Source organism: Miscanthus floridulus, chromosome 1 (assembly GCF_019320115.1).
Source record: "Miscanthus floridulus cultivar M001 chromosome 1, ASM1932011v1, whole genome shotgun sequence".
Lineage (NCBI taxonomy): Eukaryota > Viridiplantae > Streptophyta > Magnoliopsida > Poales > Poaceae > Miscanthus > Miscanthus floridulus.
This window is the reverse complement of record NC_089580.1, coordinates 165,322,050-165,347,430: the sequence shown is the minus strand read 5'-3', so window position 1 is coordinate 165,347,430 and position 25,381 is coordinate 165,322,050. Positions and strand designations below refer to the sequence as shown.

General features: G+C 42.4%; 2 protein-coding genes across 3 annotated transcripts; one reads left to right on the top strand and one right to left on the bottom strand.

Moving 5' to 3' along the window:
• Positions 1–17,570: 17,570 nt before the first annotated feature.
• Positions 17,571–20,718, bottom strand: LOC136546603 (mitochondrial import inner membrane translocase subunit TIM22-4-like). 2 transcript variants are annotated; one of them, XM_066538582.1, is made up of 4 exons: positions 20,298–20,718; positions 18,714–18,904; positions 18,553–18,625; positions 17,571–18,081 (listed from the first exon to the last, which is right to left on the bottom strand). In XM_066538582.1, exons 1-4 carry the CDS (start codon positions 20,458–20,460, stop codon positions 18,029–18,031), a joined length of 480 nt encoding a protein of 159 aa, XP_066394679.1. In that variant the 5' UTR covers positions 20,461–20,718; the 3' UTR covers positions 17,571–18,028. The 2 variants fall into 2 exon arrangements, with proteins under 2 accessions (XP_066394679.1, XP_066394673.1); XM_066538576.1 differs by having other exon boundaries at positions 17,573–18,114; positions 20,298–20,715.
• Positions 20,719–20,772: 54 nt separating this feature from the next.
• LOC136546582 (eukaryotic translation initiation factor 2 subunit alpha homolog) lies at positions 20,773–24,272 on the top strand. The gene is made up of 5 exons (XM_066538558.1): positions 20,773–21,479; positions 22,538–22,684; positions 22,764–22,868; positions 23,646–23,744; positions 23,855–24,272. Exons 1-5 carry the CDS (start codon positions 20,964–20,966, stop codon positions 24,005–24,007), a joined length of 1,020 nt encoding a protein of 339 aa, XP_066394655.1. The 5' UTR covers positions 20,773–20,963; the 3' UTR covers positions 24,008–24,272.
• The last annotated feature ends 1,109 nt before the right edge of the window (positions 24,273–25,381 follow it).

Here is a 25,381-nt window from a genome sequence, read left to right as displayed (position 1 = left end):
CCACCTCATGCCGCACGCCGTTCGTGCACGCCGCCGTTCGCGCGCCATGCAAAAATGCACTACAGGCAACAAAAATATTATCGTGGGTGCGAGGACTCAAACCGGCGATCTCCTGCATCGGGCCGCGCAGGACAAGCCACTCGGGCTACGCATCGCTTTTGTAAAGAATGCAACCGCGGACCTATTTAATAAGGGCAAACATGGAAAAATACCCTCTAATTAATCACTCCCTGGCACACCTTGGTAAGCGTAATCCTGTCCTAAACGACTTCTAATTGCAATATGGAGGGAGTATATGAGCATCTGTATCTACACTATGCTACTATGATATGCAAAAAAGAAATATAATATCTTTTCTTTTAACTGTCTCATAGGAACTCATGATTTCTTAATTTATACATTTATACATTGACAAAAATGTTGTGAGTTGGTAACAACTAATATAACGGTACAGGTCTCATAGTTCTAAATTTTAGATTACGAGCCATTGTTCCACAAAACCACTCTCTCTAACAATTCCCTCTTTCTCCTTTATACTTGTAAAATATCTTATATAGCACTACATGAGAAATCTTATACATCACTGCATGAGATGGCCATGAGCCTATTAACATGTAGCAATATAGGTACCCTCTAGAGAGAGGTTTTATTGTTGGACAGGAGTGATGCTTGCTTTTCACTTTTCAGACAAGACTTGCGAATTACTGTTGCTGGCTCTTTTATGTGGCAATGGCAACAAAATGTACATGCTATTTTAAACAAAATCAAAGATTTAATTGTCTAGATACATTTATCCTGACAGAATGACATCACAAATATTATGCAATAATGGCATTGACGGATAAAATGCAGAAGGCTGAAAAAAGGAGTTCTGCGTGGATCACTTCGATGTCTTGATTGCAGATTGCATCAGCAGTGATGGCGCAGCGAAGGAAAGAGCAACAAACGTTCAGTGACTTCAGACTTCAGTCAGCAACGCCAACAGATTGCAACAATAAATAGACACCCGTTGGCTGCAGATGTCGAGAATAACATAAAACACATTTGAGAACAAGAAAACAACTCAGTCAATGTCATCATGATCGATATTGATCAGGGTGGATCTCTTAGGCGCTCCAGTCGTCCAGTTATAACTATGAAGCCAGGCAAGGTATTCGGAATAGTAAAAAAAATATAGGTTACAAGATCTTTCATGAGATGTAGATGACTGGATGTTGCAAACAATCAGGTTCTTCTGCCAACGATGCTCATACTCAGCTGGCTTCAAATTGACAACACCCATTTCAAGTATGCCGATCAAAGAACTTCTCAATTGCCAACCACTGTTGGGGACACCTTAGGAACTGTGGATGCATGCAAGAGTGTCTCGTAGTCTTGAGTTATCTTAGTAGACATTTATCTTAGTAAATATCATGTAACGAGGCTTAGCTGATTCGGTTTCTTGTGGTAGAATCTGCCTATCTAGTTCTATATTCTCGAGCTGAATTTATTCTAGGATTTAACAGTAGTAGGTGATGTCGTCTAGTGCAACCTTGTCATTTCTGAAATCTTATAACTAAGTCTTTTGAAGGTGCTCGTAGAAAATGATGACCATGTGTGCATACTCCCTCCATATCGGTATTAGGAGTCGTTCTGGGAAAGGACCGATCCGAAGCAATAGAAGTCGTTCTGGCTCTTGACGTTAACTTTGGACGACGCTGCCCCTCTCGCCTCGGCTCCAGCGCGCCGCGCGAGTTAATCCATCTCTTCGTTTCTGACGCCGTGTTAATGGGCACCTCATGCGACGGCCCTTTAATTTAATCGCGTCGTCAAGCCGCATGCCACTAAGAACAAGTGCGGCTGCCGCCACCGCACACCATCTCCACCTCACGCCGCACGCCGTTCGTGCACGCCGCCGTTCGCGCGCCATGCAAAAATGCACTACAGGCAACAAAAATATTATCGTGGGTGCGAGGACTCAAACCGGCGATCTCCTGCATCGGGCCGCGCAGGACAAGCCACTCGGGCTACGCATCGCTTTTGTAAAGAATGCAACCGCGGACCTATTTAATAAGGGCAAACATGGAAAAATACCCTCTAATTAATCACTCCCTGGCACACCTTGGTAAGCGTAATCCTGTCCTAAACGACTTCTAATTGCAATATGGAGGGAGTATATGAGCATCTGTATCTACACTATGCTACTATGATATGCAAAAAAGAAATATAATATCTTTTCTTTTAACTGTCTCATAGGAACTCATGATTTCTTAATTTATACATTTATACATTGACAAAAATGTTGTGAGTTGGTAACAACTAATATAACGGTACAGGTCTCATAGTTCTAAATTTTAGATTACGAGCCATTGTTCCACAAAACCACTCTCTCTAACAATTCCCTCTTTCTCCTTTATACTTGTAAAATATCTTATATAGCACTACATGAGAAATCTTATACATCACTGCATGAGATGGCCATGAGCCTATTAACATGTAGCAATATAGGTACCCTCTAGAGAGAGGTTTTATTGTTGGACAGGAGTGATGCTTGCTTTTCACTTTTCAGACAAGACTTGCGAATTACTGTTGCTGGCTCTTTTATGTGGCAATGGCAACAAAATGTACATGCTATTTTAAACAAAATCAAAGATTTAATTGTCTAGATACATTTATCCTGACAGAATGACATCACAAATATTATGCAATAATGGCATTGACGGATAAAATGCAGAAGGCTGAAAAAAGGAGTTCTGCGTGGATCACTTCGATGTCTTGATTGCAGATTGCATCAGCAGTGATGGAGCAGCGAAGGAAAGAGCAACAAACGTTCAGTGACTTCAGACTTCAGTCAGCAACGCCAACAGATTGCAACAATAAATAGACACCCGTTGGCTGCAGATGTCGAGAATAACATAAAACACATTTGAGAACAAGAAAACAACTCAGTCAATGTCATCATGATCGATATTGATCAGGGTGGATCTCTTAGGCGCTCCAGTCGTCCAGTTATAACTATGAAGCCAGGCAAGGTATTCGGAATAGTAAAAAAAATATAGGTTACAAGATCTTTCATGAGATGTAGATGACTGGATGTTGCAAACAATCAGGTTCTTCTGCCAACGATGCTCATACTCAGCTGGCTTCAAATTGACAACACCCATTTCAAGTATGCCGATCAAAGAACTTCTCAATTGCCAACCACTGTTGGGGACACCTTAGGAACTGTGGATGCATGCAAGAGTGTCTCGTAGTCTTGAGTTATCTTAGTAGACATTTATCTTAGTAAATATCATGTAACGAGGCTTAGCTGATTCGGTTTCTTGTGGTAGAATCTGCCTATCTAGTTCTATATTCTCGAGCTGAATTTATTCTAGGATTTAACAGTAGTAGGTGATGTCGTCTAGTGCAACCTTGTCATTTCTGAAATCTTATAACTAAGTCTTTTGAAGGTGCTCGTAGAAAATGATGACCATGTGTGCATACTCCCTCCATATCGGTATTAGGAGTCGTTCTGGGAAAGGACCGATCCGAAGCAATAGAAGTCGTTCTGGCTCTTGACGTTAACTTTGGACGACGCTGCCCCTCTCGCCTCGGCTCCAGCGCGCCGCGCGAGTTAATCCATCTCTTCGTTTCTGACGCCGTGTTAATGGGCACCTCATGCGACGGCCCTTTAATTTAATCGCGTCGTCAAGCCGCATGCCACTAAGAACAAGTGCGGCTGCCGCCACCGCACACCATCTCCACCTCACGCCGCACGCCGTTCGTGCACGCCGCCGTTCGCGCGCCATGCAAAAATGCACTACAGGCAACAAAAATATTATCGTGGGTGCGAGGACTCAAACTGGCGATCTCCTGCATCGGGCCGCGCAGGACAAGCCACTCGGGCTACGCATCGCTTTTGTAAAGAATGCAACCGCGGACCTATTTAATAAGGGCAAACATGGAAAAATACCCTCTAATTAATCACTCCCTGGCACACCTTGGTAAGCGTAATCCTGTCCTAAACGACTTCTAATTGCAATATGGAGGGAGTATATGAGCATCTGTATCTACACTATGCTACTATGATATGCAAAAAAGAAATATAATATCTTTTCTTTTAACTGTCTCATAGGAACTCATGATTTCTTAATTTATACATTTATACATTGACAAAAATGTTGTGAGTTGGTAACAACTAATATAACGGTACAGGTCTCATAGTTCTAAATTTTAGATTACGAGCCATTGTTCCACAAAACCACTCTCTCTAACAATTCCCTCTTTCTCCTTTATACTTGTAAAATATCTTATATAGCACTACATGAGAAATCTTATACATCACTGCATGAGATGGCCATGAGCCTATTAACATGTAGCAATATAGGTACCCTCTAGAGAGAGGTTTTATTGTTGGACAGGAGTGATGCTTGCTTTTCACTTTTCAGACAAGACTTGCGAATTACTGTTGCTGGCTCTTTTATGTGGCAATGGCAACAAAATGTACATGCTATTTTAAACAAAATCAAAGATTTAATTGTCTAGATACATTTATCCTGACAGAATGACATCACAAATATTATGCAATAATGGCATTGACGGATAAAATGCAGAAGGCTGAAAAAAGGAGTTCTGCGTGGATCACTTTGATGTCTTGATTGCAGATTGCATCAGCAGTGATGGCGCAGCGAAGGAAAGAGCAACAAACGTTCAGTGACTTCAGACTTCAGTCAGCAACGCCAACAGATTGCAACAATAAATAGACACCCGTTGGCTGCAGATGTCGAGAATAACATAAAACACATTTGAGAACAAGAAAACAACTCAGTCAATGTCATCATGATCGATATTGATCAGGGTGGATCTCTTAGGCGCTCCAGTCGTCCAGTTATAACTATGAAGCCAGGCAAGGTATTCGGAATAGTAAAAAAAATATAGGTTACAAGATCTTTCATGAGATGTAGATGACTGGATGTTGCAAACAATCAGGTTCTTCTGCCAACGATGCTCATACTCAGCTGGCTTCAAACTGACAACACCCATTTAAGTATGCCGATCAAAGAACTTCTCAATTGCCAACCACTGTTGGGGACACCTTAGGAACTGTGGATGCATGCAAGAGTGTCTCGTAGTCTTGAGTTATCTTAGTAGACATTTATCTTAGTAAATATCATGTAACGAGGCTTAGCTGATTCGGTTTCTTGTGGTAGAATCTGCCTATCTAGTTCTATATTCTCGAGCTGAATTTATTCTAGGATTTAACAGTAGTAGGTGATGTCGTCTAGTGCAACCTTGTCATTTCTGAAATCTTATAACTAAGTCTTTTGAAGGTGCTCGTAGAAAATGATGACCATGTGTGCATACTCCCTCCATATCGGTATTAGGAGTCGTTCTGGGAAAGGACCGATCCGAAGCAATAGAAGTCGTTCTGGCTCTTGACGTTAACTTTGGACGACGCTGCCCCTCTCGCCTCGGCTCCAGCGCGCCGCGCGAGTTAATCCATCTCTTCGTTTCTGACGCCGTGTTAATGGGCACCTCATGCGACGGCCCTTTAATTTAATCGCGTCGTCAAGCCGCATGCCACTAAGAACAAGTGCGGCTGCCGCCACCGCACACCATCTCCACCTCACGCCGCACGCCGTTCGTGCACGCCGCCGTTCGCGCGCCATGCAAAAATGCACTACAGGCAACAAAAATATTATCGTGGGTGCGAGGACTCAAACCGGCGATCTCCTGCATCGGGCCGCGCAGGACAAGCCACTCGGGCTACGCATCGCTTTTGTAAAGAATGCAACCGCGGACCTATTTAATAAGGGCAAACATGGAAAAATACCCTCTAATTAATCACTCCCTGGCACACCTTGGTAAGCGTAATCCTGTCCTAAACGACTTCTAATTGCAATATGGAGGGAGTATATGAGCATCTGTATCTACACTATGCTACTATGATATGCAAAAAAGAAATATAATATCTTTTCTTTTAACTGTCTCATAGGAACTCATGATTTCTTAATTTATACATTTATACATTGACAAAAATGTTGTGAGTTGGTAACAACTAATATAACGGTACAGGTCTCATAGTTCTAAATTTTAGATTACGAGCCATTGTTCCACAAAACCACTCTCTCTAACAATTCCCTCTTTCTCCTTTATACTTGTAAAATATCTTATATAGCACTACATGAGAAATCTTATACATCACTGCATGAGATGGCCATGAGCCTATTAACATGTAGCAATATAGGTACCCTCTAGAGAGAGGTTTTATTGTTGGACAGGAGTGATGCTTGCTTTTCACTTTTCAGACAAGACTTGCGAATTACTGTTGCTGGCTCTTTTATGTGGCAATGGCAACAAAATGTACATGCTATTTTAAACAAAATCAAAGATTTAATTGTCTAGATACATTTATCCTGACAGAATGACATCACAAATATTATGCAATAATGGCATTGACGGATAAAATGCAGAAGGCTGAAAAAAGGAGTTCTGCGTGGATCACTTCGATGTCTTGATTGCAGATTGCATCAGCAGTGATGGCGCAGCGAAGGAAAGAGCAACAAACGTTCAGTGACTTCAGACTTCAGTCAGCAACGCCAACAGATTGCAACAATAAATAGACACCCGTTGGCTGCAGATGTCGAGAATAACATAAAACACATTTGAGAACAAGAAAACAACTCAGTCAATGTCATCATGATCGATATTGATCAGGGTGGATCTCTTAGGCGCTCCAGTCGTCCAGTTATAACTATGAAGCCAGGCAAGGTATTCGGAATAGTAAAAAAAATATAGGTTACAAGATCTTTCATGAGATGTAGATGACTGGATGTTGCAAACAATCAAGTTCTTCTGCCAACGATGCTCATACTCAGCTGGCTTCAAATTGACAACACCCATTTAAGTATGCCGATCAAAGAACTTCTCAATTGCCAACCACTGTTGGGGACACCTTAGGAACTGTGGATGCATGCAAGAGTGTCTCGTAGTCTTGAGTTATCTTAGTAGACATTTATCTTAGTAAATATCATGTAACGAGGCTTAGCTGATTCGGTTTCTTGTGGTAGAATCTGCCTATCTAGTTCTATATTCTCGAGCTGAATTTATTCTAGGATTTAACAGTAGTAGGTGATGTCGTCTAGTGCAACCTTGTCATTTCTGAAATCTTATAACTAAGTCTTTTGAAGGTGCTCGTAGAAAATGATGACCATGTGTGCATACTCCCTCCATATCGGTATTAGGAGTCGTTCTGGGAAAGGACCGATCCGAAGCAATAGAAGTCGTTCTGGCTCTTGACGTTAACTTTGGACGACGCTGCCCCTCTCGCCTCGGCTCCAGCGCGCCGCGCGAGTTAATCCATCTCTTCGTTTCTGACGCCGTGTTAATGGGCACCTCATGCGACGGCCCTTTAATTTAATCGCGTCGTCAAGCCGCATGCCACTAAGAACAAGTGCGGCTGCCGCCACCGCACACCATCTCCACCTCACGCCGCACGCCGTTCGTGCACGCCGCCGTTCGCGCGCCATGCAAAAATGCACTACAGGCAACAAAAATATTATCGTGGGTGCGAGGACTCAAACCGGCGATCTCCTGCATCGGGCCGCGCAGGACAAGCCACTCGGGCTACGCATCGCTTTTGTAAAGAATGCAACCGCGGACCTATTTAATAAGGGCAAACATGGAAAAATACCCTCTAATTAATCACTCCCTGGCACACCTTGGTAAGCGTAATCCTGTCCTAAACGACTTCTAATTGCAATATGGAGGGAGTATATGAGCATCTGTATCTACACTATGCTACTATGATATGCAAAAAAGAAATATAATATCTTTTCTTTTAACTGTCTCATAGGAACTCATGATTTCTTAATTTATACATTTATACATTGACAAAAATGTTGTGAGTTGGTAACAACTAATATAACGGTACAGGTCTCATAGTTCTAAATTTTAGATTACGAGCCATTGTTCCACAAAACCACTCTCTCTAACAATTCCCTCTTTCTCCTTTATACTTGTAAAATATCTTATATAGCACTACATGAGAAATCTTATACATCACTGCATGAGATGGCCATGAGCCTATTAACATGTAGCAATATAGGTACCCTCTAGAGAGAGGTTTTATTGTTGGACAGGAGTGATGCTTGCTTTTCACTTTTCAGACAAGACTTGCGAATTACTGTTGCTGGCTCTTTTATGTGGCAATGGCAACAAAATGTACATGCTATTTTAAACAAAATCAAAGATTTAATTGTCTAGATACATTTATCCTGACAGAATGACATCACAAATATTATGCAATAATGGCATTGACGGATAAAATGCAGAAGGCTGAAAAAAGGAGTTCTGCGTGGATCACTTCGATGTCTTGATTGCAGATTGCATCAGCAGTGATGGAGCAGCGAAGGAAAGAGCAACAAACGTTCAGTGACTTCAGACTTCAGTCAGCAACGCCAACAGATTGCAACAATAAATAGACACCCGTTGGCTGCAGATGTCGAGAATAACATAAAACACATTTGAGAACAAGAAAACAACTCAGTCAATGTCATCATGATCGATATTGATCAGGGTGGATCTCTTAGGCGCTCCAGTCGTCCAGTTATAACTATGAAGCCAGGCAAGGTATTCGGAATAGTAAAAAAAATATAGGTTACAAGATCTTTCATGAGATGTAGATGACTGGATGTTGCAAACAATCAGGTTCTTCTGCCAACGATGCTCATACTCAGCTGGCTTCAAATTGACAACACCCATTTCAAGTATGCCGATCAAAGAACTTCTCAATTGCCAACCACTGTTGGGGACACCTTAGGAACTGTGGATGCATGCAAGAGTGTCTCGTAGTCTTGAGTTATCTTAGTAGACATTTATCTTAGTAAATATCATGTAACGAGGCTTAGCTGATTCGGTTTCTTGTGGTAGAATCTGCCTATCTAGTTCTATATTCTCGAGCTGAATTTATTCTAGGATTTAACAGTAGTAGGTGATGTCGTCTAGTGCAACCTTGTCATTTCTGAAATCTTATAACTAAGTCTTTTGAAGGTGCTCGTAGAAAATGATGACCATGTGTGCATACTCCCTCCATATCGGTATTAGGAGTCGTTCTGGGAAAGGACCGATCCGAAGCAATAGAAGTCGTTCTGGCTCTTGACGTTAACTTTGGACGACGCTGCCCCTCTCGCCTCGGCTCCAGCGCGCCGCGCGAGTTAATCCATCTCTTCGTTTCTGACGCCGTGTTAATGGGCACCTCATGCGACGGCCCTTTAATTTAATCGCGTCGTCAAGCCGCATGCCACTAAGAACAAGTGCGGCTGCCGCCACCGCACACCATCTCCACCTCACGCCGCACGCCGTTCGTGCACGCCGCCGTTCGCGCGCCATGCAAAAATGCACTACAGGCAACAAAAATATTATCGTGGGTGCGAGGACTCAAACCGGCGATCTCCTGCATCGGGCCGCGCAGGACAAGCCACTCGGGCTACGCATCGCTTTTGTAAAGAATGCAACCGCGGACCTATTTAATAAGGGCAAACATGGAAAAATACCCTCTAATTAATCACTCCCTGGCACACCTTGGTAAGCGTAATCCTGTCCTAAACGACTTCTAATTGCAATATGGAGGGAGTATATGAGCATCTGTATCTACACTATGCTACTATGATATGCAAAAAAGAAATATAATATCTTTTCTTTTAACTGTCTCATAGGAACTCATGATTTCTTAATTTATACATTTATACATTGACAAAAATGTTGTGAGTTGGTAACAACTAATATAACGGTACAGGTCTCATAGTTCTAAATTTTAGATTACGAGCCATTGTTCCACAAAACCACTCTCTCTAACAATTCCCTCTTTCTCCTTTATACTTGTAAAATATCTTATATAGCACTACATGAGAAATCTTATACATCACTGCATGAGATGGCCATGAGCCTATTAACATGTAGCAATATAGGTACCCTCTAGAGAGAGGTTTTATTGTTGGACAGGAGTGATGCTTGCTTTTCACTTTTCAGACAAGACTTGCGAATTACTGTTGCTGGCTCTTTTATGTGGCAATGGCAACAAAATGTACATGCTATTTTAAACAAAATCAAAGATTTAATTGTCTAGATACATTTATCCTGACAGAATGACATCACAAATATTATGCAATAATGGCATTGACGGATAAAATGCAGAAGGCTGAAAAAAGGAGTTCTGCGTGGATCACTTCGATGTCTTGATTGCAGATTGCATCAGCAGTGATGGCGCAGCGAAGGAAAGAGCAACAAACGTTCAGTGACTTCAGACTTCAGTCAGCAACGCCAACAGATTGCAACAATAAATAGACACCCGTTGGCTGCAGATGTCGAGAATAACATAAAACACATTTGAGAACAAGAAAACAACTCAGTCAATGTCATCATGATCGATATTGATCAGGGTGGATCTCTTAGGCGCTCCAGTCGTCCAGTTATAACTATGAAGCCAGGCAAGGTATTCGGAATAGTAAAAAAAATATAGGTTACAAGATCTTTCATGAGATGTAGATGACTGGATGTTGCAAACAATCAGGTTCTTCTGCCAACGATGCTCATACTCAACTGGCTTCAAATTGACAACACCCATTTAAGTATGCCGATCAAAGAACTTCTCAATTGCCAACCACTGTTGGGGACACCTTAGGAACTGTGGATGCATGCAAGAGTGTCTCGTAGTCTTGAGTTATCTTAGTAGACATTTATCTTAGTAAATATCATGTAACGAGGCTTAGCTGATTCGGTTTCTTGTGGTAGAATCTGCCCATCTAGTTCTATATTCTCGAGCTGAATTTATTCTAGGATTTAACAGTAGTAGGTGATGTCGTCTAGTGCAACCTTGTCATTTCTGAAATCTTATAACTAAGTCTTTTGAAGGTGCTCGTAGAAAATGATGACCATGTGTGCATACTCCCTCCATATCGGTATTAGGAGTCGTTCTGGGAAAGGACCGATCCGAAGCAATAGAAGTCGTTCTGGCTCTTGACGTTAACTTTGGACGACGCTGCCCCTCTCGCCTCGGCTCCAGCGCGCCGCGCGAGTTAATCCATCTCTTCGTTTATGACGCCGTGTTAATGGGCACCTCATGCGACGGCCCTTTAATTTAATCGCGTCGTCAAGCCGCATGCCACTAAGAACAAGTGCGGCTGCCGCCACCGCACACCATCTCCACCTCACGCCGCACGCCGTTCGTGCACGCCGCCGTTCGCGCGCCATGCAAAAATGCACTACAGGCAACAAAAATATTATCGTGGGTGCGAGGACTCAAACCGGCGATCTCCTGCATCGGGCCGCGCAGGACAAGCCACTCGGGCTACGCATCGCTTTTGTAAAGAATGCAACCGCGGACCTATTTAATAAGGGCAAACATGGAAAAATACCCTCTAATTAATCACTCCCTGGCACACCTTGGTAAGCGTAATCCTGTCCTAAACGACTTCTAATTGCAATATGGAGGGAGTATATGAGCATCTGTATCTACACTATGCTACTATGATATGCAAAAAAGAAATATAATATCTTTTCTTTTAACTGTCTCATAGGAACTCATGATTTCTTAATTTATACATTTATACATTGACAAAAATGTTGTGAGTTGGTAACAACTAATATAACGGTACAGGTCTCATAGTTCTAAATTTTAGATTACGAGCCATTGTTCCACAAAACCACTCTCTCTAACAATTCCCTCTTTCTCCTTTATACTTGTAAAATATCTTATATAGCACTACATGAGAAATCTTATACATCACTGCATGAGATGGCCATGAGCCTATTAACATGTAGCAATATAGGTACCCTCTAGAGAGAGGTTTTATTGTTGGACAGGAGTGATGCTTGCTTTTCACTTTTCAGACAAGACTTGCGAATTACTGTTGCTGGCTCTTTTATGTGGCAATGGCAACAAAATGTACATGCTATTTTAAACAAAATCAAAGATTTAATTGTCTAGATACATTTATCCTGACAGAATGACATCACAAATATTATGCAATAATGGCATTGACGGATAAAATGCAGAAGGCTGAAAAAAGGAGTTCTGCGTGGATCACTTCGATGTCTTGATTGCAGATTGCATCAGCAGTGATGGCGCAGCGAAGGAAAGAGCAACAAACGTTCAGTGACTTCAGACTTCAGTCAGCAACGCCAACAGATTGCAACAATAAATAGACACCCGTTGGCTGCAGATGTCGAGAATAACATAAAACACATTTGAGAACAAGAAAACAACTCAGTCAATGTCATCATGATCGATATTGATCAGGGTGGATCTCTTAGGCGCTCCAGTCGTCCAGTTATAACTATGAAGCCAGGCAAGGTATTCGGAATAGTAAAAAAAATATAGGTTACAAGATCTTTCATGAGATGTAGATGACTGGATGTTGCAAACAATCAGGTTCTTCTGCCAACGATGCTCATACTCAACTGGCTTCAAATTGACAACACCCATTTAAGTATGCCGATCAAAGAACTTCTCAATTGCCAACCACTGTTGGGGACACCTTAGGAACTGTGGATGCATGCAAGAGTGTCTCGTAGTCTTGAGTTATCTTAGTAGACATTTATCTTAGTAAATATCATGTAACGAGGCTTAGCTGATTCGGTTTCTTGTGGTAGAATCTGCCCATCTAGTTCTATATTCTCGAGCTGAATTTATTCTAGGATTTAACAGTAGTAGGTGATGTCGTCTAGTGCAACCTTGTCATTTCTGAAATCTTATAACTAAGTCTTTTGAAGGTGCTCGTAGAAAATGATGACCATGTGTGCATACTCCCTCCATATCGGTATTAGGAGTCGTTCTGGGAAAGGACCGATCCGAAGCAATAGAAGTCGTTCTGGCTCTTGACGTTAACTTTGGACGACGCTGCCCCTCTCGCCTCGGCTCCAGCGCGCCGCGCGAGTTAATCCATCTCTTCGTTTCTGACGCCGTGTTAATGGGCACCTCATGCGACGGCCCTTTAATTTAATCGCGTCGTCAAGCCGCATGCCACTAAGAACAAGTGCGGCTGCCGCCACCGCACACCATCTCCACCTCACGCCGCACGCCGTTCGTGCACGCCGCCGTTCGCGCGCCATGCAAAAATGCACTACAGGCAACAAAAATATTATCGTGGGTGCGAGGACTCAAACCGGCGATCTCCTGCATCGGGCCGCGCAGGACAAGCCACTCGGGCTACGCATCGCTTTTGTAAAGAATGCAACCGCGGACCTATTTAATAAGGGCAAACATGGAAAAATACCCTCTAATTAATCACTCCCTGGCACACCTTGGTAAGCGTAATCCTGTCCTAAACGACTTCTAATTGCAATATGGAGGGAGTATATGAGCATCTGTATCTACACTATGCTACTATGATATGCAAAAAAGAAATATAATATCTTTTCTTTTAACTGTCTCATAGGAACTCATGATTTCTTAATTTATACATTTATACATTGACAAAAATGTTGTGAGTTGGTAACAACTAATATAACGGTACAGGTCTCATAGTTCTAAATTTTAGATTACGAGCCATTGTTCCACAAAACCACTCTCTCTAACAATTCCCTCTTTCTCCTTTATACTTGTAAAATATCTTATATAGCACTACATGAGAAATCTTATACATCACTGCATGAGATGGCCATGAGCCTATTAACATGTAGCAATATAGGTACCCTCTAGAGAGAGGTTTTATTGTTGGACAGGAGTGATGCTTGCTTTTCACTTTTCAGACAAGACTTGCGAATTACTGTTGCTGGCTCTTTTATGTGGCAATGGCAACAAAATGTACATGCTATTTTAAACAAAATCAAAGATTTAATTGTCTAGATACATTTATCCTGACAGAATGACATCACAAATATTATGCAATAATGGCATTGACGGATAAAATGCAGAAGGCTGAAAAAAGGAGTTCTGCGTGGATCACTTCGATGTCTTGATTGCAGATTGCATCAGCAGTGATGGCGCAGCGAAGGAAAGAGCAACAAACGTTCAGTGACTTCAGACTTCAGTCAGCAACGCCAACAGATTGCAACAATAAATAGACACCCGTTGGCTGCAGATGTCGAGAATAACATAAAACACATTTGAGAACAAGAAAACAACTCAGTCAATGTCATCATGATCGATATTGATCAGGGTGGATCTCTTAGGCGCTCCAGTCGTCCAGTTATAACTATGAAGCCAGGCAAGGTATTCGGAATAGTAAAAAAAATATAGGTTACAAGATCTTTCATGAGATGTAGATGACTGGATGTTGCAAACAATCAGGTTCTTCTGCCAACGATGCTCATACTCAGCTGGCTTCAAATTGACAACACCCATTTCAAGTATGCCGATCAAAGAACTTCTCAATTGCCAACCACTGTTGGGGACACCTTAGGAACTGTGGATGCATGCAAGAGTGTCTCGTAGTCTTGAGTTATCTTAGTAGACATTTATCTTAGTAAATATCATGTAACGAGGCTTAGCTGATTCGGTTTCTTGTGGTAGAATCTGCCTATCTAGTTCTATATTCTCGAGCTGAATTTATTCTAGGATTTAACAGTAGTAGGTGATGTCGTCTAGTGCAACCTTGTCATTTCTGAAATCTTATAACTAAGTCTTTTGAAGGTGCTCGTAGAAAATGATGACCATGTGTGCATACTCCCTCCATATCGGTATTAGGAGTCGTTCTGGGAAAGGACCGATCCGAAGCAATAGAAGTCGTTCTGGCTCTTGACGTTAACTTTGGACGACGCTGCCCCTCTCGCCTCGGCTCCAGCGCGCCGCGCGAGTTAATCCATCTCTTCGTTTCTGACGCCGTGTTAATGGGCACCTCATGCGACGGCCCTTTAATTTAATCGCGTCGTCAAGCCGCATGCCACTAAGAACAAGTGCGGCTGCCGCCACCGCACACCATCTCCACCTCACGCCGCACGCCGTTCGTGCACGCCGCCGTTCGCGCGCCATGCAAAAATGCACTACAGGCAACAAAAATATTATCGTGGGTGCGAGGACTCAAACCGGCGATCTCCTGCATCGGGCCGCGCAGGACAAGCCACTCGGGCTACGCATCGCTTTTGTAAAGAATGCAACCGCGGACCTATTTAATAAGGGCAAACATGGAAAAATACCCTCTAATTAATCACTCCCTGGCACACCTTGGTAAGCGTAATCCTGTCCTAAACGACTTCTAATTGCAATATGGAGGGAGTATATGAGCATCTGTATCTACACTATGCTACTATGATATGCAAAAAAGAAATATAATATCTTTTCTTTTAACTGTCTCATAGGAACTCATGATTTCTTAATTTATACATTTATACATTGACAAAAATGTTGTGAGTTGGTAACAACTAATATAACGGTACAGGTCTCATAGTTCTAAATTTTAGATTACGAGCCATTGTTCCACAAAACCACTCTCTCTAACAATTCCCTCTTTCTCCTTTATACTTGTAAAATATCTTATATAGCACTACATGAGAAATCTTATACATCACTGCATGAGATGGCCATGAGCCTATTAACATGTAGCAATATAGGTACCCTCTAGAGAGAGGTTTTATTGTTGGACAGGAGTGATGCTTGCTTTTCACTTTTCAGACAAGACTTGCGAATTACTGTTGCTGGCTCTTTTATGTGGCAATGGCAACAAAATGTACATGCTATTTTAAACAAAATCAAAGATTTAATTGTCTAGATACATTTATCCTGACAGAATGACATCACAAATATTATGCAATAATGGCATTGACGGATAAAATGCAGAAGGCTGAAAAAAGGAGTTCTGCGTGGATCACTTCGATGTCTTGATTGCAGATTGCATCAGCAGTGATGGCGCAGCGAAGGAAAGAGCAACAAACGTTCAGTGACTTCAGACTTCAGTCAGCAACGCCAACAGATTGCAACAATAAATAGACACCCGTTGGCTGCAGATGTCGAGAATAACATAAAACACATTTGAGAACAAGAAAACAACTCAGTCAATGTCATCATGATCGATATTGATCAGGGTGGATCTCTTAGGCGCTCCAGTCGTCCAGTTATAACTATGAAGCCAGGCAAGGTATTCGGAATAGTAAAAAAAATATAGGTTACAAGATCTTTCATGAGATGTAGATGACTGGATGTTGCAAACAATCAGGTTCTTCTGCCAACGATGCTCATACTCAGCTGGCTTCAAATTGACAACACCCATTTCAAGTATGCCGATCAAAGAACTTCTCAATTGCCAACCACTGTTGGGGACACCTTAGGAACTGTGGATGCATGCAAGAGTGTCTCGTAGTCTTGAGTTATCTTAGTAGACATTTATCTTAGTAAATATCATGTAACGAGGCTTAGCTGATTCGGTTTCTTGTGGTAGAATCTGCCTATCTAGTTCTATATTCTCGAGCTGAATTTATTCTAGGATTTAACAGTAGTAGGTGATGTCGTCTAGTGCAACCTTGTCATTTCTGAAATCTTATAACTAAGTCTTTTGAAGGTGCTCGTAGAAAATGATGACCATGTGTGCATACTCCCTCCATATCGGTATTAGGAGTCGTTCTGGGAAAGGACCGATCCGAAGCAATAGAAGTCGTTCTGGCTCTTGACGTTAACTTTGGACGACGCTGCCCCTCTCGCCTCGGCTCCAGCGCGCCGCGCGAGTTAATCCATCTCTTCGTTTCTGACGCCGTGTTAATGGGCACCTCATGCGACGGCCCTTTAATTTAATCGCGTCGTCAAGCCGCATGCCACTAAGAACAAGTGCGGCTGCCGCCACCGCACACCATCTCCACCTCACGCCGCACGCCGTTCGTGCACGCCGCCGTTCGCGCGCCATGCAAAAATGCACTACAGGCAACAAAAATATTATCGTGGGTGCGAGGACTCAAACCGGCGATCTCCTGCATCGGGCCGCGCAGGACAAGCCACTCGGGCTACGCATCGCTTTTGTAAAGAATGCAACCGCGGACCTATTTAATAAGGGCAAACATGGAAAAATACCCTCTAATTAATCACTCCCTGGCACACCTTGGTAAGCGTAATCCTGTCCTAAACGACTTCTAATTGCAATATGGAGGGAGTATATGAGCATCTGTATCTACACTATGCTACTATGATATGCAAAAAAGAAATATAATATCTTTTCTTTTAACTGTCTCATAGGAACTCATGATTTCTTAATTTATACATTTATACATTGACAAAAATGTTGTGAGTTGGTAACAACTAATATAACGGTACAGGTCTCATAGTTCTAAATTTTAGATTACGAGCCATTGTTCCACAAAACCACTCTCTCTAACAATTCCCTCTTTCTCCTTTATACTTGTAAAATATCTTATATAGCACTACATGAGAAATCTTATACATCACTGCATGAGATGGCCATGAGCCTATTAACATGTAGCAATATAGGTACCCTCTAGAGAGAGGTTTTATTGTTGGACAGGAGTGATGCTTGCTTTTCACTTTTCAGACAAGACTTGCGAATTACTGTTGCTGGCTCTTTTATGTGGCAATGGCAACAAAATGTACATGCTATTTTAAACAAAATCAAAGATTTAATTGTCTAGATACATTTATCCTGACAGAATGACATCACAAATATTATGCAATAATGGCATTGACGGATAAAATGCAGAAGGCTGAAAAAAGGAGTTCTGCGTGGATCACTTCGATGTCTTGATTGCAGATTGCATCAGCAGTGATGGCGCAGCGAAGGAAAGAGCAACAAACGTTCAGTGACTTCAGACTTCAGTCAGCAACGCCAACAGATTGCAACAATAAATAGACACCCGTTGGCTGCAGATGTCGAGAATAACATAAAACACATTTGAGAACAAGAAAACAACTCAGTCAATGTCATCATGATCGATATTGATCAGGGTGGATCTCTTAGGCGCTCCAGTCGTCCAGTTATAACTATGAAGCCAGGCAAGGTATTCGGAATAGTAAAAAAAATATAGGTTACAAGATCTTTCATGAGATGTAGATGACTGGATGTTGCAAACAATCAGGTTCTTCTGCCAACGATGCTCATACTCAGCTGGCTTCAAATTGACAACACCCATTTCAAGTATGCCGATCAAAGAACTTCTCAATTGCCACTGAGAACGCAGCAAACCCTGCACAACCAATGCATGTAGCTTTAGGGCCACCTGTAAATAAAAAACTCCCTTAGGTACATTTTCAAATATAGATACATCAGGATGGCAATATAGGAAATGTCTCCTCGTTCTTAGCTAGTTACCTAAGCAGGAAGGGATAGAAAACTTGTATGTCATACATACAAAAGGAACAGAAACACCTTTCAACTTCAGACTATGATCAGAAATGCAGATTTACAGTTAATACAGAACAGCTTATTCATTTCATCACATATATAATTTTTGAGATATAGGCAGGAAGACCAGAGGCACAAATAGTTGGAATAAAGCTGCTTGAGAGGTCAAAAATACCAATCCTGACAATCCATACAAAAGACAACGCCAATGATTGCACCATGAGATTTTACAGTTTTACTTAAGGAAATTTTGATAATTAAAAGTTAGGCATATTGTCTCAGGGATTCATAGATGGCATTGCAAACAAATTACCTTTTACAGCTAAAGCTCCTCCAGTGACACAGCCAGCTACCGCTGTATTGGTAGTGTCATGCTTTGCCCGAACCTGCCAAGGCATGCAAATACAAAGTTTAAATAGGAAGAGAACATGCTGAAACAACTATGAATGACAAAAAACTGTTACAATTATCTACCTTCTCTATGGTACATTCAGCTGCTGAGAAAATCAGACCCATGACTGCAAAGGTTTTGGCATTACTTATACTTCTCCTACCCATCTGCTTTGCTGTGTATACTATTTGCTGCCTTGCTGTCATCTCCTCTGCCATTATTGGATTGTCCAAAGCTCCAAAGAATAGTCCCATAAGTACACCAAGACCGCCTCCTAATGAATAGGAAGGATAGAGAGTTAATAAAAGTTCCCCATAGAAAAAAAATTATGCACACTGCTATACTTGTAACAAGAGCACTAGACTCTATTGAGTATCATTGCTGGCATGGCCAAGTGACTGATGTTGTGGGCTATTTAGCTTAAGGTAAGACAAGACATGATTTTCAGTCTACGGTACTAAACACCAAACTATAAAGCAGCTACTGAAGATTTGGTCATGTAGATGATAGACAGAGCACACATTATGAATATCACTAGTTCTGTCTTGTAAAACATTCTGAGAAACACAGACGTTGTGCATAAAAAATCACACTGTTACAGGGTTACACCAGGACAAATTTGTGTTACAGACCTTTGTAGATAGAAATAGAATGAAGCATTTGAAATCAAGCTTCCTTCAATAAACTAAGCATCAGATTCCCTCGTAATTCCTTGTAGTAAGTGAACATGATAATGTGACATGAATCATACCAAACAGTAAAAACATGAGCTTGCTTTTTACTGGTACAGAAAAACAACACTCTATGTTTATTGCTACATGCTTCTAGCGACACTGAAGGTAAACGAGAAAAACAACGTAGGGTGTATTATTGCACAGAGTTAAATAAACAACGTAGGGTGTATTATTGCACAGAGTTAAATACAGCCTTTGAACCTCTGGGCAAATTCTTTGCAACCTACTTGAAATTTTCTTGAACCAATTCATGGAGCATATTCCATGACCATCAATTACCATGACAAAACTATACAAAATATTTGTGCTGCAATTACCTGAGGCAAGTACAACAAATATAATCCATTATCATATAACATTTTGCATTAAATTTCGTTTCAAGGATACTAAGATTTTTCTTTGACCTTGTCCAATAATTCCTTATAAGATCTCTGAACAGGTAAGAAAAGACAGACAAAATGATTAAAATAAAACCAACTCCGAATTGATGAAATGTGGCACACGAGTCTCTTCACACTTACAAAAGTAGCTTTATATGTTTCAAACTCTTTGGACAAACAAGGTAAGAGCTAAGGGTGTGCTTGGTTTGAGGAACCATGCCATGCTATATGAGGTGGACAGGAGCTGCATGATGAATTCATCCCATGAATTTTGGTGGAATCAACCCATTCCTCATGCATATACAAATTATTAGCTTGTGAATGAGGTGATGGATGAACCGATTCCATTCAACAAACAACAAAATGAGGAGTGAGAAGACGATGGAGCACCTCATTCCCCGAACCAAACAATGCCCCAAGTATATAACCATGTAACCAATGAACAACTGCCTCCTACAATACCTCTCAATTTCTCTACCACTATCCAATCTCCAAGCGACCAACCGATTAACATTTAAGCTCCCAATAAGGGAGGGAGGGAGGGAGGGCTCACCCATGACGCCACTGACGACGCTGCGGACGGCGCAGTTGTTCCAGATGTCCTGCCCCTTGATCTCCTCCACCGTCGGCATCCGGATCGGCTCCACGGTCGCCGCCTGGCTCGTCGACTCTGCCCCGGCGCCGGCACCTGCCGCCGATGGATCAGGGGAAGCCATCCCTCGCTATCTAGTCCCCTTACACTCTCCTCTAGGCGACAGAGATGGCAGCAGCCGCACCGCAACTAGCGAGAGGACGGTTCTGAAAGTTCGAGAGGCGGGTTGGGTGGAGACTGGAGAGGAGCTGGGTAGTGTAGTATCCCCGGCGGCGGCTTGGTTTTCTTACACCCTCCTCCAAGAAGAGAGGGTCGGCGCCGCGCAGGGAAAGCAGAGGAGGAGGGTATTCCGGACCTCACGCGAGCCACACGTGATGACCTATAGTAGTTCCAAGTTTACTCCAACGTTCAAGGGAAACGGAAACAAAGAGAGGGCGCCAGCCCTTTCGAGATATCATCATCCGACCCATAGCGTGGCCGTTCGATTCGTTCTCAAGTTCCCTTCCCCAAGCACAACACAGAGCATCGTCTGCTCGCCCGCACCCCGCCGCCGCCGTCTCTCCAAAACCCAACCAAACCCTAGATCCGCCGCCCTCAGCTCCGGTGAGACCCTCCTCCCCAGCGAAGATGCCGAACCTCGAGTGCCGGATGTATGAGCAGCGGTTCCCGGAGGTGGACGCCGCGGTGATGATCCAGGTGAAGCACATCGCTGACATGGGCGCGTACGTCTCCCTGCTCGAGTACAACAACATCGAGGGCATGATCCTCTTCTCCGAGCTCTCCCGCCGTCGTATCCGCTCCATCTCCTCCCTCATCAAGGTTGGCCGCCAGGAGCCCGCCATCGTGCTCCGTGTCGACCGCGACAAGGGCTACATCGACCTTTCCAAGCGCCGCGTCTCCGAGGAGGAGGCGCACGCGTGCGAGGACAGGTACAACAAGTCCAAGCTCGTGCACTCCATCATGCGCCACGTCGCCGAGACGCTCGAGGTCGACCTGGAGCCGCTCTACCAGCGGATTGGCTGGCCACTCTACCGCAAGTACGGCCACGCCTTCGAGGCCTTCAAGCTCATCGTTGCCGACCCTGACGCCATCCTCGACGCACTCACCTATGAGGAGAAGGAGGTCGGCCCAGACGGCCAGGAGGTTAATTCTGTTTCCTTGCAGAATTGCAAATCGCTTACACTAAATTACCTGTGTGCTTTATGCTATACCCTGAATAGAACAGGAGTTAGCAGATTAATATTGTTATTGTTTGTGCATGTTAATTTTTCTTATCAGGACTCTTCCATTAATCATATACTTCTATTAATAAACTTAGGTCTATAGTACATTGTATTTTCTTTTTGGAACTTTATTAAGTCTTCTATTGTTAGACCTCTCTATTCTTTTAGAGCCATACTACTTTGTGGCCCTGTTGTTGAGTTTTTGCCCCATATGAAGCTTGTCTGTGGAATGGTTATTTCCAACTTTGTGGATGTTGTTAAGTAGATAACACTGAGATTGTTAATTGGTTTGACATTTTTATGCTTGACATCTGTTAGTTGAAAACAATCCTTATCAATCTAACATTCACCATTGCAACCTGGTAGTCATTCCTGTGGCTACTTATGTTTTGCTGAACATGATTAGATTTAGTGGTGGACAGATTAAATAGGTTTGGATGTTGCAGACTTGTTCCATGTCCTTATTTAACACTAGGCATTTTTACTTGTTTACGGGTACATACTATGTCGACTTAACGAACCAGTAGGAATTTATGTAGAAACTATAGCAGTAGTTTGTTGAACTTTTTTGGATCAGTACCAATTTGTATATAATTTAGTTTGTTTGTCTGTCTATGAATACTTGTCCTTGGAATGGTAAATCCTGGCCTGTCGACTCATTTTGAACTAATGTGAAACGCACGCCTTTCAAATTATTATTAACTGATCAGGAATCGTTGAATATATCAAGTTTGGAATTTCCATGCAGTAGATAGACAGTAGTAAAGCTTGGTTTAGGTGCTTAACTTCGTATGCAGTTTATTGTATAGGCAAACAGTTGCCAAAATTCTGTGCATTGATTTAAGAGTTCTGATTTTCTTATTGGAATGATGTTCCTGCTTATGTTGATACTTTGTTGTTGAAAAGAATTATGGATTTGCTCTAGATGTATTTATATAGAACTTTTTGAGACAAGAATGTGCTTAAAATTACTGATAGGTGACTAAGGTGGTGCCTGCTGTCACCCCTGAGGTTAAGGATTCCCTGGTGAAGAACATAAGGAGGAGGATGACACCTCAGCCACTCAAGATCCGTGCCGATATAGAGATGAAATGCTTCCAGTTTGATGGAGTGCTCCATATTAAGGTTCTAAATGCCTCTATTGTCGCCCTTGTGATTTGACAATGGTATATGCAAAAACTAATTATTATGTCTGTATTCGCAGCAAGCTATGAAGAAAGCTGAAGCTGCGGGCAATGATAACTGTCCTGTGAAGATTAAGCTAGTTGCTCCTCCACTTTATGTTCTGACCACACAGACTCTTGACAAGGTTGGCATTACCTTAGTACTTAATATATGTAGGCAACTTGTTATAGCTGAGCTATTTGATAAAGTTTTGTATGTGTCTCTGTGATGTGGCCCATTACCTTCCAGGCTGCACTTATATGTTGCTAAGAATAGTTGTCACCTGCCAACCATTATTGTGGCGCTTGTTCTGTTTGTTTATAATGTTGATCTTTTGCCTTTTACTGGGAACCTGATTTACTGGTTAGCGTTGTGCTTGGAGTCACATTGCACAAAATGCAATGACCAGACTTTTATAGTGCAGTAGTGCCTGCACTACTTATAATGTAGTAATCTGTCAAAATGGTTCTTATCAATGTAATTTACAATTATTGACTACACAAAATGCATCTGCCAAATTTATAGTGCAGTATTTTTCTGATTCCAGACTTATCATGGTTCTTATCAATGTGGTTCACAATTTTTGCCTTCATTCGAATTAGGGAATTGTTCAGCTAGCTTGGATCACTGGAATGCTATTTCTTATTACTTGTTAACAGAATGTATATTAGGCAGTCCAAAAATATATTAGCTACCCATTATTTGCATGCTTATCGAATGAAAGACCTTGTTTTGCCTTTAATATGTTGTAGTGTGATACTTGTACATGCATGTGAGCATGGGTCATCTTTACATTTAACCCCATGTATTGCAATCGATGTTCTTTTAGTTTGAAACCTAGCATTACGGTTAAGGCCGCATCATATCCTTCCTATCCATAAAACAATTATCATTGTTTCTTTTCTGTGTTGCCTTTGAACAGGAACAAGGCATTTCAGTTCTCACTGATGCAATCAAGGCTTGTACAGAAGAGATTGAAAAATACAAAGGAAAGTTAGTAGTGAAGGAACCACCAAGAGCTGTAAGTTCTTTTCAACATCTGTTAATTCTTTTATATTCCCATCCCAAGTATGTTAGTCTTCCATGTGCATGTTCTAAAACCTAAAGCTGTGGATACTCTCTGGAAAACAGGTTAGCGAGCGGGAAGACAAGCTATTCCTCGACCAGATTGATTCCCTAATGGAGCAAAACGCAGAGGTCGATGGTGACGCTGACAGTGAAGAGGAGGAAGATACAGGAATGGGCGAGGTCGACATTACAAATTCTGGCGTCACTGCTTACTAAGGCTATACACTGGTTGATTTGGATGAGATTTGCTGTATAGCACCAGCTAAGATCTAAGCCGTTCTGTTTGGAAGCAGATTCTTTTTGTTAGGTTTTGGTGGCTGAAATCCCTTGAATTCACTAAAACTTGTTACCTGCGTTGTTAATGTTTTGGGCTCAGCCGGTGTTGGGGTAGCTTTTACTTCTGTCGAGAAGCACCAATTTTTTCTTGGGAGTGAAAACAAAACCCGTTGCTACAGTGTTTATTCACTTCGTCGTATACGCAGTTTTGTTTGCCCTGCTTTTTTTGGCTTCGTGCTGCCTATTCGAATTGCCCTGCTTCGCTAGGCTTGCGGCTCTGATTTACTACTAATAAACATGACCTTGCCCTTGTCACTGACAGGATGTATCATGTATGATTTGTTTCGCAGTGTTATTGCTAACGTAACGTTAGATTTTAGGGCTTACAGTAAATGCCAATGTAATAAAGTATTAATGCTATATACTCCCTCGGTTCTAAATTATAAGTCGTTTTAATTTTTTGGTTTATCTATTTTTATTTAGATGCATAGTAAAATGAATATATTAAAAAGGTCAAAACGATTTATAATTTGGAACCGAGGGAGTAGAAGATTAACTCAGCTTATGAGTTTGAAAGGTAAATAGGTGGCTTATATGAATTTGAAAGGTGTAATGCAAGCTACACGCCACCATCAATGAAGGACGGGGGAAGAGTGATGGACGGACGGACGGTGAGGGATGCCAACAGGCTTAGCTGACCTGAACGACGGGGGAAGAGCGATGGGCGGACAGTGAATGATGCAAACAGGCTTAGCTGACCTGAACGACGGGGAAGAGTGATGGACGGACGGTGAGGGATGCGAATAGGCTTAGCTGACCAGGCCATGTTAGAGGGATGCGAATATGCTTGGCCAACCAAGCCATGTCATTTGTAGTGCTGACCAGGCCATGTACGGTGAGGGATGCGAACAGGCTTAGCTGACCAGGCCATGTTAGAGGGATGTGAACATGCGTAGCCAACTAGGCAATGTCATTTGTAGTGCTCACCATGCCATGTGTCGGGTATCGATAGTAGAGATATCTAAAGCAAGGAGGTTAGCATTCATGCTAACTCTTCCAGATGGCCTGAGACGTATTAAAAAGATCTCGCCGGACCCTAAGGCCGCGGGCTCCGTCTCGTCCGACCTCTTGGGTATGGGCTCCGTCTCGCCTGATCCTAAAGGCGCGGGATTCGCCTCGCCCGACCTCTTGGGTGCAGGCTCTGTCTCGTCCGACCCATTGGGTGCAGGCTCCGTCTCGTCCGATCCCAAGGTCGCGGGATTCGCCTCGCGCCAACCTCTTGGGTGCAGGCTCCGTCTCGCGCCGACCCCTTGG

Excerpts from the sequence above, each read along its gene's own strand:
- LOC136546603 (XM_066538576.1), bottom strand. The coding sequence starts at position 20,460 with ATGGCTTCCCCTGATCCATCGGCGGCAGGTGCCGGCGCCGGGGCAGAG. Across the intron at positions 18,905-20,297 it reads CGTCGTCAGTGGCGTCATGG|GAGGCGGTCTTGGTGTACTT; the intron begins GTGAGCCCTCCC and ends CCTATTCATTAG. Across the intron at positions 18,626-18,713 it reads CTGAATGTACCATAGAGAAG|GTTCGGGCAAAGCATGACAC; the intron begins GTAGATAATTGT and ends ATGCCTTGGCAG.
- LOC136546582 (XM_066538558.1), top strand. The coding sequence starts at position 20,964 with ATGCCGAACCTCGAGTGCCGGATGTATGAGCAGCGGTTCCCGGAGGTG. Across the intron at positions 22,869-23,645 it reads CCACACAGACTCTTGACAAG|GAACAAGGCATTTCAGTTCT; the intron begins GTTGGCATTACC and ends GCCTTTGAACAG. Across the intron at positions 23,745-23,854 it reads TGAAGGAACCACCAAGAGCT|GTTAGCGAGCGGGAAGACAA; the intron begins GTAAGTTCTTTT and ends TCTGGAAAACAG.